Genomic DNA, 12239 nt, shown 5'->3' on the forward strand with positions numbered 1-12239 from the left:
TATTGGATTTTCCTGGAGTTTTCTCCGGTATTTCTGCAAATTTCTGCAAATTTCTGCAAATAATAAAATATACGTAGTAGTAAAAAAGGAATGCGTAGGACATGTGGAGAAAAGAATGGGAACGCGGCTTAGAAATACAAAGAAGAATAACAAAGGCATTGGTGGAAAAGGGGCTGGAAAACTTACTGATAAGGTTATTAACGACCTCACTACATTTTTTGGGCTAGCTACTCGTCGACACGGAAATTCGATAGAAGGAATGGAGCAAGAAATTTGGGCAACTTTCTTCCATAAATGTTCAGGCGAGGACAGTTTGTGCAAATGGCGCAAAGCGGAAGCTAAAGGAGAACTGGATAGTTTCCACTACGAGAAGGCACCTTTGACTGAATAAGTTCAAACAGTCATCAAACCAATCTACGAAGATTTGTCATGAGATGATCTCTTGAACAGATGTTCAGGAGCAGAGACCCAGAATAACAATGAGTCGTTAAATGCATTGATCTGGACTTTCGCTCCTAAACACCTTCATTTTGGGGCCAAGGTCTTAGAAAAAGCTACTTTTCTGGCTGTAATTATTTTCAATGAAGGATCCAATGGCATTCTCAAAATCTTAGTGACAATGGGATGTCAAGTTGGTCACATATGTCAGGTTTATGTCGACCGCCGTAATGAAGTCCGAATTTGGCGGTCCGAACGACAATCGACTGACCACGCTAAAAGAGCTGGAATTGAAACCAGAGAGCAACAATCGGCCTTACAAGACTTTTTTGAAGAAACGGAGGGTGCTCTCTATGGACCAGGTATAGCAGATTAATGGTGAGTTAAAATTTTACTGTTAATAACCACATTTAAATGGCAGCAGAAAAACACCTTTTTTTGGAGATGGGTGCATAAACTGACACGTATTCCAAAAACTAGCTACGGTATCACGCTGAAAAATTTATCGCATATACTAGAGATATCGATAAACATATGGTGAAAAAATCACGTTTCTATCTTCATCCAGCCCTCCAAAATAATTTTTCAAAGAAAGGCAGAAAAAACGGCCTTCACACGGGATGACCCCCTTAAAAAGTAGAATTCGATTTTTAGCCATAAAACCTTAACTGACCATTAATCTGCTATACCTTCAAGAAATACATGTATAGCTTTGACTTCAATTTTTGTCCTTTTGGTGAAGTCATTTAAACGTCATTCGGATCGATAAATACGAGCTTTATTACGGCAATCGACATAAATCTGGCATGTGACTTATCACGTGTTTAATACTATAATTTCCGAACGACTCCGAATATCAAAAAATCACTTTGCCCTTATATTCTACACTATTTTCCGCGAATCCAACACACGGGATGACCCCCTTAACTGAATATCTATTGCATGAATTTTACAGATGCGAGAAACGTTCACACTATTTTAAGCGTAAATATCAATTGAAATGGTTTGCATGTTCAATTATAATTATTATAGAACAAGTATTATAGTATACAAAGGTAAGCAGCTTTCCAGAAAAATGGATCAGCCATGCGTGAAGTAGAGAATAATTACTCAACATTTACAAATATTCGGGTTAAGATAATGAATTCTAGAAATAATTTTACATTAATTAATCTGTTCAATGAATTGTTGGTAAATAAACTCAACAATTATAAATGAATATTGGTCAAGTTTTCAGTCTTTATTGCTTATAGCCAGAAAGTTTATATTTTACGAAAAACAAACATCAGAATTTTATGGGAATAAGTCATTATCGTAATTACATATTCTCCATATCCGAACGATTAAATGACTAAAGATTAGCTTATTGCATTAAGAGTTTTTCAATAGGGACCATGTTCATAATTTTACAATGTCATATCAACCATATTTGTGAAGTTATAAACAGCTGCCATCTAAATTCGGCAGTATTCTGAAATTTATCGTGTCAACATGCATTCATGCTGGAACAATGTTTCAGATAAATGCTAATGATGCTTTGGAACCAAGCACACTACATTAATGGAATTAAAATATTCACCACCGAATTAAAGAAAATAAAATGTCTTAAATTCGCGGTAGTAAATAAAAATATACTTTATAATCAGAAAGCAATAATCAGAATATAATTTCATCTTAGATAAACTCAATTTTTAAGTGAAATCACACAATCTACGTTTTCTCAATAAATACAATGAAAATAATTCCAATTTCCTGAGAATGTTAACCGATTTCAACTGTTTATTGTTCCATAACTTGAAAATTAGAAAACATTTACATTTTCATGAAAATCTTAATATCTACAAACTATTATAGAAATTGTGTCGATTTGCTGGTGAACACCCGAGATATATTTATTCTCCAGGAAAATTATTTTGTTGACGAAATATTCTAGAAATTGATCGCCAGACTTGCCTTCTATGTTCCAACTATTTGTTGTTAATTATTCTTGAAATGTTTGAGTAAATATTGTTTGTTTGCTTTAGAACTTTTAGGAATTACTTCATCAAGTTTATACAGTAATATATTGCGGTTTTGTTCTAGTTTCGATAGCAAATTGTTAGCTAAATTTGGACCATGTGTACTGAATGATCCAACTTCATAGTGGTAGGGTTAACAAACCATTTTGTCGCAAACCAACGAATGGGTTTTTTGTAATAATCTAGATTTATTATAACATTTTATTTACCCATGAGAAACAATTAGTACTTGATTCAATATCTTAGTCACAGACCTTTAAGTTTAAAGAGTTTCAAGTTCATTTAGTAAGTTATCAGAAATTAATGATTGACCACCGCGAAAAGAATAAGCTAGGGACCCTTATAGGTGCCTAAAGATTTTGAATGCCTTAGGTTGCAACAAGCTGGAAATAAAACATTCAAGTCAAAAAGTTGATCATGTTCTCTGTTAATATCAAACACGACGAAGCAGTCATGGACAATTTCAATAACGAAAACTGTTATGAATTGAGGAAAGATAATCAGAGAATGCGAGGGCAGTATTGCGAATCTATCAACAATGCGAATGTCCAATCCAACCATTCCCACTATCAGGTACCTGCCTAAAATCCATAAATCTGGAAATAAAATGAGAGAAATGATGGCCGCAATAAACTCCTTAGCCCGGAAATTGGCGAAATAGCTAGTATCGAAACGAAGTAGTCAGGATATCGCAAGCAAATACGCGGTGAAAAACCCAGAAGATCTCATTGGATTGGAAGGCAATTGCAAATGATGAGATACTAGTATCCTTTGATGTTAAAGCTCTCTTCCCTAGCATCGCTGTAAAAGAGACGCTGGGCTCGACGAAAACCTTCTGAAGAGATAAAGTTCATCTGAGGGGAAAAAAGTAGCTAATCAATATATGAAATAGGCCTCCATGTGCATGAATGAAACCCGTTTTACTTTTGTGGTAGAGATTCTGCAGGCCAAGCTCAGGAGTTGCAATCGGTGACCCCCTTTTTGCCGTACTTAGCGAAATATTCATGAGCAAAATGGAAGAGAAAATGAAAAAGGAATGAATAAACCCACCATTCTGGGTAAGCTAGGTGGATGATATCTTTGCCGTGGTCAAGGGGCAAGACATAAACTCCGCTTTGGCAGGTTCCAACAATAGTCAAACGAAAATCGCTTTCACAATGGAGGCGAAAATAGACCACAGCCACAGCGCCAAAAGAATAAAGAAGATTGGGAAAGTTGATTTTGACTACCACAGGATAATTACCCACACCTGGGAATGCCGATGACCCACAACTATTCATGAAGTCAAAAACTGACCCCTTTTAACTCCATGATTCATTACATGCACAAGCTGCTAAATGAGGAACACATCAAAAAGGAAAAAGGATACTGTAATGATTATTTGAGGCTTTTGATGATCAAGCGATCATCCAGGGTATGCAGAGTTGATCTAGAGGGAAGAGCTATCTCAAAACCTAAAAGAAATTGGCTAAGTTGGCCGTGAAGGTCTGTCTGCAAATATGAAAGTTCCACCAAAGCGCTCCCTTGACACATGCTTGCACCCCTCTGTGATAACCAGGCTGGAGAATGTGGGGGAGGGAGGTTCTTTGACTGCGTCGATCAATTCATGTGTCTATACCGATGCACAAGATCTCTCTGGGTCCGATTTCTGATACACTCCCAGAGATCAAAGTCTGACAAAGGATCCCGGAGAGCGTCCCACATATCCGGCCACTGAGCGTCTGGGCTGCCTTGCTGATACTCCCAATACTAGTCCGCCGGTTCTCCGGTAAAAGATATATACGAGTATTCCAATAATAAAGAAAAATTCCTTCGCAGAGTCGAATGGGCCAAAGATTCGACTCTCTTTTTGGACTCAAGAATTCAAGATATGGTGAATTTTGTCCGAAGACATTGCCCTTCGAGTACAACTCGACGAAGTAACTGGGAGAATTAAACGGGGCAATCATGACGAAACCGACACAGGAGCCTCCTTAACATATTTGTTAAGCCTTAAGAAAAAGCGGGTGGACAGGGTGCTTGGTGTTGTTGTTAGCGCTTTTTGATGATCTGATCTTACCCGATGAAGTCTATATTTATAACATGGCACTATTGCACTTACAACTTTTCACTCCCCTTGAGTAAGTGGCTAAGATCAATCAACTGGGCTAGCCAAGGTCGGCAATGTGGGGGATCCTTTGACCGTTTCGATCCCCCACGTGTCATTTTTACAAAATCAACGTGGGTCCGCACCGGATCTAAAAATAACTCAACGAACAAGGGAATTCGCGACGGCCTAATGAAATAAACCAGAATGCGAACTAAACCTGGAAAATAAAAAATTTACACCCCCGATTTTGATGTATGGGGACCCCTCCTTAAATTCGACGTAAAAGGATGTAACTCACTTTATGCGTGAGCGTTCGCAGTTCCCACCTTTTTACCAAATTTGGTGTCAATCGCTTCAACCGTCTCCGAGAAAAATGCGTGTGACGGACAGTCAGACAGACAGTAAACCGATTTTAATAAGGTTTTGTGTTTGCACAAAACCTTCAAAAAAAGGATCCGACCGACGACGGATCACAGTCTCAATCATTGTTTCTTTTGCCTTAGATTTTCAATGAGCAATGAGATGCAACCCCTAAGGTTCCCCCCTTCCTTAACATCCTCCGGTCACTATTTTGGAGGATTTCCCTAAAGTGTGAAAGTTTACTGGGTGCATGGTATGCATGTTTACAGACGCCAATTTCTTTTAGATTTTTCGGGATAGCTCTTTCCTCTAGGTCGTCTTCGGCCACTCAGGACGATTGTTTGACCACACTAATCCACCATAATTTCAATGCATTTTTTTTTCAAACTTAATAGAAAAAAGAAGGACTAATGACTTCGTCCAGGGCAGAGGAAACTCATCAGACGTTGACTCACCTCTGAACTGGTAGCAGCGTGACCCAAAGCCCTTCTTTATATTTATTAGGTAGTTAAAAAAAGATTGAAAGGGGGGGGGGGGGTCGAAACAAGCAAGTTGTCAAGTAAGTTGTTGGTTACTGGGAGATTGCATGTTTGTTTGGAAGTTGCGATTGCAGCTAGATTACACGTCTGTGGGCAAGTTGCGGTTAGCCGATCAGGTTGCGGTAATCGCAACTTACCCACCTACGGGCAATCTCGCGCCAACCAACAACTTGGTTGCACGTCCTTGTTGATACGCAAAATCAAGATAAATATTTATTGAAGGTTTGGAGTTTGCCATCTCGACTCACTATAATGGACATCTTTATCGCTGGTGAACATTTTTGATACATGTTTACATATAAAAGTTTCTTAAATTCTCGTTTCAATACCTTCCACGTCCAAAGTTGAATTGATGATGTTGGGGCTTGCGGGTACGTGGATGGTGCTTTCAGTTCAACTGACGCCCCAGTGCATTGCAGGCTCCTCCGGTGCAATTGCCAGGCTGAACTGAACGTGGGTGCTAGTGATGAATAGGGACTAGGACACAGAGCAAAGGCCATCATATGCCAATGATTGTTGATGCCCATTTTAGGAAAGCATCATTCATGAATGACTCAAATATTGGACCAGTCAAATCGATTCAAAAGAAGACCGCTTCTTTCACTAACATGTGTATACCGAACTGTCCCAATTGACATACTGTGCGTGGCGGCGGTGGAGCTACGAGTAAAGCTTGTGCCAAAACTTTGTCCATAAACTAACGAGAAGGCGATATTCACTGTTGAAGAAGACGTTTTGAACATTGCGTCTTCTTAGGGAACTATAGAAAGGAATATGGCAGCAACGCGAAGGGAAGAACAATAAAAGATTTTTGATGAAATGTTGCTGTGTCTATGGAGGTGGTTGTCAAATTTGTTTCTCATCAGATTTCACCATGAAAAACGTACATGTCTTCCCTTGATATCTCTGAAATTTATAGTAAGTTACACTATAGACACAGCACTTTTGTTAGACCAACAATTTCAGCAGGACCAATCGAGGGCAAGTAGTAGACTCACCCAATTCTTATTCAACGCTACTTTCGATAAGACTTTGGTCTCGGAGTTCCCATCTAAACTTCTTCTTTTTCTCAAGCCTTTGTTCCGTTCACAAACGAAGTCGGCTCGTCGTGATCGGTTTTGCCATTTTATTTTATCAAAGGCCTGACCTGGATGTAGTCCTGAGGCGCTTCAAATCAGCATCCAGGGTATCAAGCAACCGTTGTTTAGGCCGGCTTTTTGGTCAGTTACCATCGACTTCGATGTTCACAACTCTTGGCGACGAATTATATGACCATAGCATGGAAGACACCTCTCTCTCAATGTTTCAAGGATCGGTGCATCCTCATTTCGAATGTGATCAAAGTTTGCACGCACTAGTCCCCCGCAACATCTCCGTCTTCATTACCGCGAGACGGCGTTTATTGTCCTTTATAGTCAGCTGACATTCAGAACAATAGAGCTGGATAGAGGAATGCCCCATTTTGTTTCACTATAGGAAATACCATAAAGATATTGAGTAGTTAAGGCGGAAGTCGTCAGTCATAATTTAATTATGAAAACTGCGGGATGTGTTTTACCTGGAGTAGCGCTGCTACAATCTGGACTGAGATGGTGTTGCGAACAGTCACTGCTCCTGGAATTAAGTCGCTTCTTTCCATGAAATTGTATAATATTCGCAAAATGCTCACCTTACGCAATCAGTTCTCCACCATTAGCATAAATAGGAAAGAATATTTACATAATTGCCTTTAATTTACTGCAACCGTATTATATCTTATGTTCTTGCTCAACTTGAGGCTATTCATAGGCTTCTTTTTGCACAGTCAGCACTTAATTACTTTCTTATATCATATGAGGAATGTATCTAACTTGACTGTGATTTATTACTAGTGTCTATCTACCGCTAGAATCATTTAAATATAAAAAGAAATGAGAACGCCAGCAAACAGAGAAGTGTTTATGTCACCAAGGAATTGTAACGAGGCGAATAAATAACGCGTCTTATCTTATCTGAAATGCGCCGACATCCAGTTGTTTTTTTGCTTCCACCAACATTTGCAACAATCACGACTCTGGGGACAACAATGCGATAAATTTACATAAATTGCAGTGGAACCACTCAGACTCTGATTTGATTGAGAGCCCCCGTTACAAGCATTAGAATTGCCAAGAATGTTTGAAGCGAGAGTGGGTTTCATTGGAAGTGGAAATGCATGTATCTTTGGACCACATACTAGCTCAGATACATTCCAGGAGGAGCTCATTTAAGCCAGGAACAATAGAGAAAGGATTGCTTTTTATAAGATAATGACCAAATTGTCCTGATAATAACTCCTGATTTAATAAATAATGAGATTAGCGAAGAGACATTTCTCTGTCGAGCAATTGTTATAAACTTGTTAACAAACAAATTATTTTGTTGGACTGACCATCAATCTTAACCCGTGGCAACGTACACCCCCACTGTCAGCTCGACACGAATACCTCAGATAAATTTTATTTTATTAATTCTTGACTCGTTTAAGCGAATCTTGCGCAAATCTTGCATATGATCCGCCTCGTTGTGGAGCAATCTTCCTATTACGTTCCGACCATGTTTTGTATCTTTTCTCTGTAACCTACCAAGCTTGAGTTTCCGTCTGCTTTGCGTATGAGGTTTCATTTAATTATTGAATTCAGAGCGAATTTTAAGGAGGAAATGTTCTATTATAATCTTTTGATAATGCAGGCATTCTGGTAAAAATGTTATGTGGCAAAAATAGCGAACAAACAGAGTTTTCCAGTGGAAGTCGAGGTTCAAGTTTCAAGAGCAATTCGTAGACGAACGGGTTTGAAATCTTGACGATGCTCGATGGTGATGTTTTCATTTGCGTATTTTAAAGTTGATGATGGCTAGCTGGTCGTGATCCTTGCTAAGATCAGTTTGGGTCTGTAGTTATTGCCGAGAATGGTTGAAGCTGTTATCAGAAGTCGATTCCAAGCCAACTATTTCTTAGTAAAGTGAAGTGCATAATTCAAGTGGAGCTAACCCAAAGTGACAAGTTTTATAGTCGCATTAGTCGCATCAATGGTTCCTTCGAGTTACTTGCCTTTTATACGGGTAGTGTCAGTGTGATTACATAAACCGGGAAACAACAATAAATTTTAAAACAAAAATGATTAATTGAGTGTTAGGCTCTACGGTTGCCTTGAAGTCATGTAACTAATTCAGTGTTGATGTTATGTGGGAGTTTATTTTTACATTAGTCACCACACAATCTATTCAATGTTATCGCCACAGAGTTATCTGTTATATTACGAGACAACAAATTCTTATTTGAACTATCGAAGATACTTCTAGCTAGTTTTCATGTCTTATTTAACTTGAGTGAGTAATACCTAGCGCTCTTTGTTTGGTCGCAATCGTCGCTTAAATAAAATAAATGTGCATTTTCTATTGAAGCAAAGTCACAGATACTTCTATGTTTCGAACATCTTAGAAATTCGAGTGTGAGATTTGGAATCCACTCCTTGGTGCTTTGCCCTTGAGATAATTTGATGTTTCTTGTGGGAAGGACGATCACAGGGAAAGGGTTTCGAAGTAATGGAGTCTAGGAGTAGTTACATTGGTTAATCACATGAAGTTTTAAATTAAGTCACTGAAATACAATAACTCTTCTTCGGTGTATTCAAAGATTGATACTTGATCAACCGGGAATAATCTGTGAGGATGAATTTTTAAGGCATGAAGTCCTATGGCTGGAAGAACGCCTTTCGGTATTTGATCTAGGACTGACCAAGCAAGAAACTCTAAACATTTTGATTTTGCAACATTTTCTATTTTACCATATATATCACGTATATTCCTTGGGTAATATGAATTTCACTCACACGGACTAGACGACCCAACCACCACAACCTTGCACTTTATCAGCAGAAAACGTAGAAGGAAAGTCACATCCATGAGCTACCGACCCACCAGACCAAGCTTGAGGGTTTTACATTGAAAGGGACAAGGTTAAAGAAGAAACAAGTCGGGAAACCGGAAGCTGGACGCTTCAGGTACGAAAGGTTTTGTGTATTTCTTAGAACGTAGCACGTAATATATCCATATATTATGTGAGAGTATCCACTTTCGGGTGATATTGACATTCATCGTCTTCAATTTTCAAAGAAGCAACAAATTTGAGGTATTATAACTTTGTTAGTAATAGTGCAATTTCCACCAAGCTTGGCAAGATCATGCTCTATATTATAGCCTATATCACTGCAAAATTTCATGGTACTAGGATGAACTTAAGGGGGGTTTCTAACCAATTACAAAAAATCGCAGTAATATACTATTATTAACTTTATTTAAACAGCTATCGGCATGGAAGGTATGGAGGCACCATATAGTGGCAGCCTCCTGATTTTTTTCAGATTTTTCGGTTTGGTAGTTTCTGAGAATGGCCCCCTTAAAGAAGTGATCACTTTCAACCCCCTGCGCTCCCCACCCTTCCAACGAATGTCAAAACTAAGATCGGCTTTGAAAAGTACTAATTGAGACCTTTAATTTGATACCCCACAAGACTATATTTGATGGAAAAAAATTTTACACTATCCTTTTGCATGTATGGGGACCCCCCTTAAATTCGACGTAAAAGGATATAATTCACTGTATGCCTGAGCGTTCTCAGTTCCCACCTTTCTAGCACATTTGGTGTCAATCGCTATAACCGTCTCCGCGAAAATGCGTGTGACGGACAGACAGACAGACTGACAGACAGACGGACAGAGAGACAGACAGACAGACAGACAGTAAACCGATTTTAATAAGGTTTTGTGTTTACACAAAAAAATGACTAGATAGTGAATTTGCTTGGTTTTAAATAAGAGGTCGACGTAAAGCGGAAATGGAAGAAATTCACCGCAGAACCATGACGGGGATAGAAAAGCTTGGACGATATACTCACTAGCCAATCAACAATGAGTCAATTTGACTGATTTCGTTTCTGGAAGGAGTTCACGACGCTCAGGGCCGTGGATAGAAAAACCATCTATACCATTCTACAGCAATGTCCTCCTTGCATGTGTTTGCATAAGGTGGGGGAGAGGCAAAGCCCCTGAGCACTCAGACGCTAGTGTTCCATTGTACTCGACTCTCCCGTCTGTCTTAATATCCTGGATTCGTTTATGCATCACAGGATTTCCGTTAGTGGATATGATGCTACCCGCTACAGTTGGAACATATCAGCACCAAAAATCTGTTGTCATAGGCGAGGCACTCAAATAGAAAATGCTCCGTGGATCTCACTTCCTCATTGCAAGATGGGCTCGAATCATCTTGGAGAATTCCCATTCTGAACATACATATGCCCAGCTAGTGAGATATGGCCTGTTAGAATGATGACAATACCTCTGCAAGTCTTCCAGCTTTTCGACCAGATAAACTTTGGGGGATGCATGTTAGGTTCTGACAGGAAAGGTTTGGTGCGTCTAGCAGCATTTGGGTTCTGCCACCTGTCATTATTGGAATGTTGTTCGCAGTTTATGAAGACAGCCTTAGCCAATGCTACTGATACTCCATTTGCTGATTTCGGCTCCAGGTATGGGAGAGATTGAACCCTCTTTTACTAAGGCATCCGAGATTTAATTTCACTCTACACTACAATGATCAGGTACTCAAAGTAGTTCCACCGTATTGAATCTAGGAATGGAGTTCAAACGGTTTCTACATTCCTGAATGATTTTCGAGGTGATCAAAGGACTATTCAATGGCCTTAGCACAACCTGGCTATCGTTGCAGAGTACTATGCGCCTGCCCTTCAACGCTCGGCAATCACCCTGTTTGCTGCGCTTAGGATCGCATGTACTTCAGCTTGAAAAACCGTAGCATGTTGCCCCAGAAAAAAACCCTAAAAAACCCTAATGCTCGTTTTTATTCGTTCTGTTTTTGAGCCATCGATGTATTTCTCTGGGGCTTCCCAATTTTATCTTCGTTTCAAGATAGCTTCATATCTTTTACCAAACAGATGTATGAGTCTCTGAGAAACAGAAGGCATTGCGAAAACTGGATTCAATTTTCTCAACAACTCTTCCAATACTCTGTGCCTTTCACGTCCATTGTTTGCCCTCAGATCTAATCGAATTAGTCTATTAGCTGCTCTTATAATAGTGTTCTGAATAAACAAATCCAAGGGCTCGGAATGCTGGATGCTGTGAAATTTTGCGTTAAATTGAGCAAATAGTTCAAATGCTGCAAAAAGCCTTTGGTGATGAAGTGATGAGTCGTTCGCGGTGTCACGAGTAGTTTAAACGGTTCAAGGAAGGCAGAACATCAACGGAAGATAACCTTCGTTCAGGCAGGCCTTCAATTTCAATTGACGACTTTCATGTGGCCAAAGGGAATGCCATTGTGCGTTTCAATCGTCGTTTGACGATTCAGGAGATGGTAGACGAGTACGACATTTCATTTGGGTCATGTCAGGAGATTTTGACCTAAAAATTGGAGACGAGAAAGGTTGCAGCCTAGTTCATTCCACGACTGATGACAGAGTATCAAAAAGCGCGTCGCATGGAGCTTTGTCGGAACCTCTTGAAAGTCTTCTTTTTCTTCAGCCTTTGTCCCGTTCACAAGCGGGGTCGGCTCGTCGTGATCGGCTTCGCCATTTGGCTCTATCGAATGCCTGATCTGGGTGCAATCTCGAGGCTTTCAAATCCCCATCCAGCGTATCAAGCCACCGTTGTTCAGGTCTGTCTTTTGGTCGTTTACCATCGACTTCGATGTTCAGACCAATCTTGGCAAGTGAATTCTCGTTTGTACGAATTGCGTGACCATACCATCGAAGACGCC

The 12239-nt window shown here is 39.7% G+C and overlaps 1 protein-coding gene across 11 annotated transcripts in view; it reads left to right on the plus strand.

Moving 5' to 3' along the window:
- Nucleotides 1–12239, plus strand: part of LOC119658632 (G protein-activated inward rectifier potassium channel 3) — a 263585-nt gene that overhangs the window by 233863 nt on the left and 17483 nt on the right. For 3 of the 11 annotated variants that reach the window (XM_038066152.1, XM_038066153.1, XM_038066155.1), the window contains exon 1: nt 8231–8525. The exons of 3 other annotated variants lie outside the window; for them this stretch is intronic. Coding sequence is in view for 1 of the 8 variants with exons in the window: in XM_038066147.1 (XP_037922075.1) it covers nt 8148–8161 (14 nt within the window). In the remaining 7 variants the exon portion in view is untranslated. Of the gene's footprint in view, nt 1–8132; nt 8162–8230; nt 8793–12239 lie in introns of those variants that run through there. 5 more of the 11 variants (XM_038066148.1, XM_038066150.1, XM_038066149.1 and 2 more) reach the window with 3 other exon arrangements.

This window comes from Hermetia illucens, chromosome 6 (genome assembly GCF_905115235.1).
Source record: "Hermetia illucens chromosome 6, iHerIll2.2.curated.20191125, whole genome shotgun sequence".
In the NCBI taxonomy this organism is placed as follows: Eukaryota; Metazoa; Arthropoda; class Insecta; order Diptera; family Stratiomyidae; genus Hermetia; species Hermetia illucens.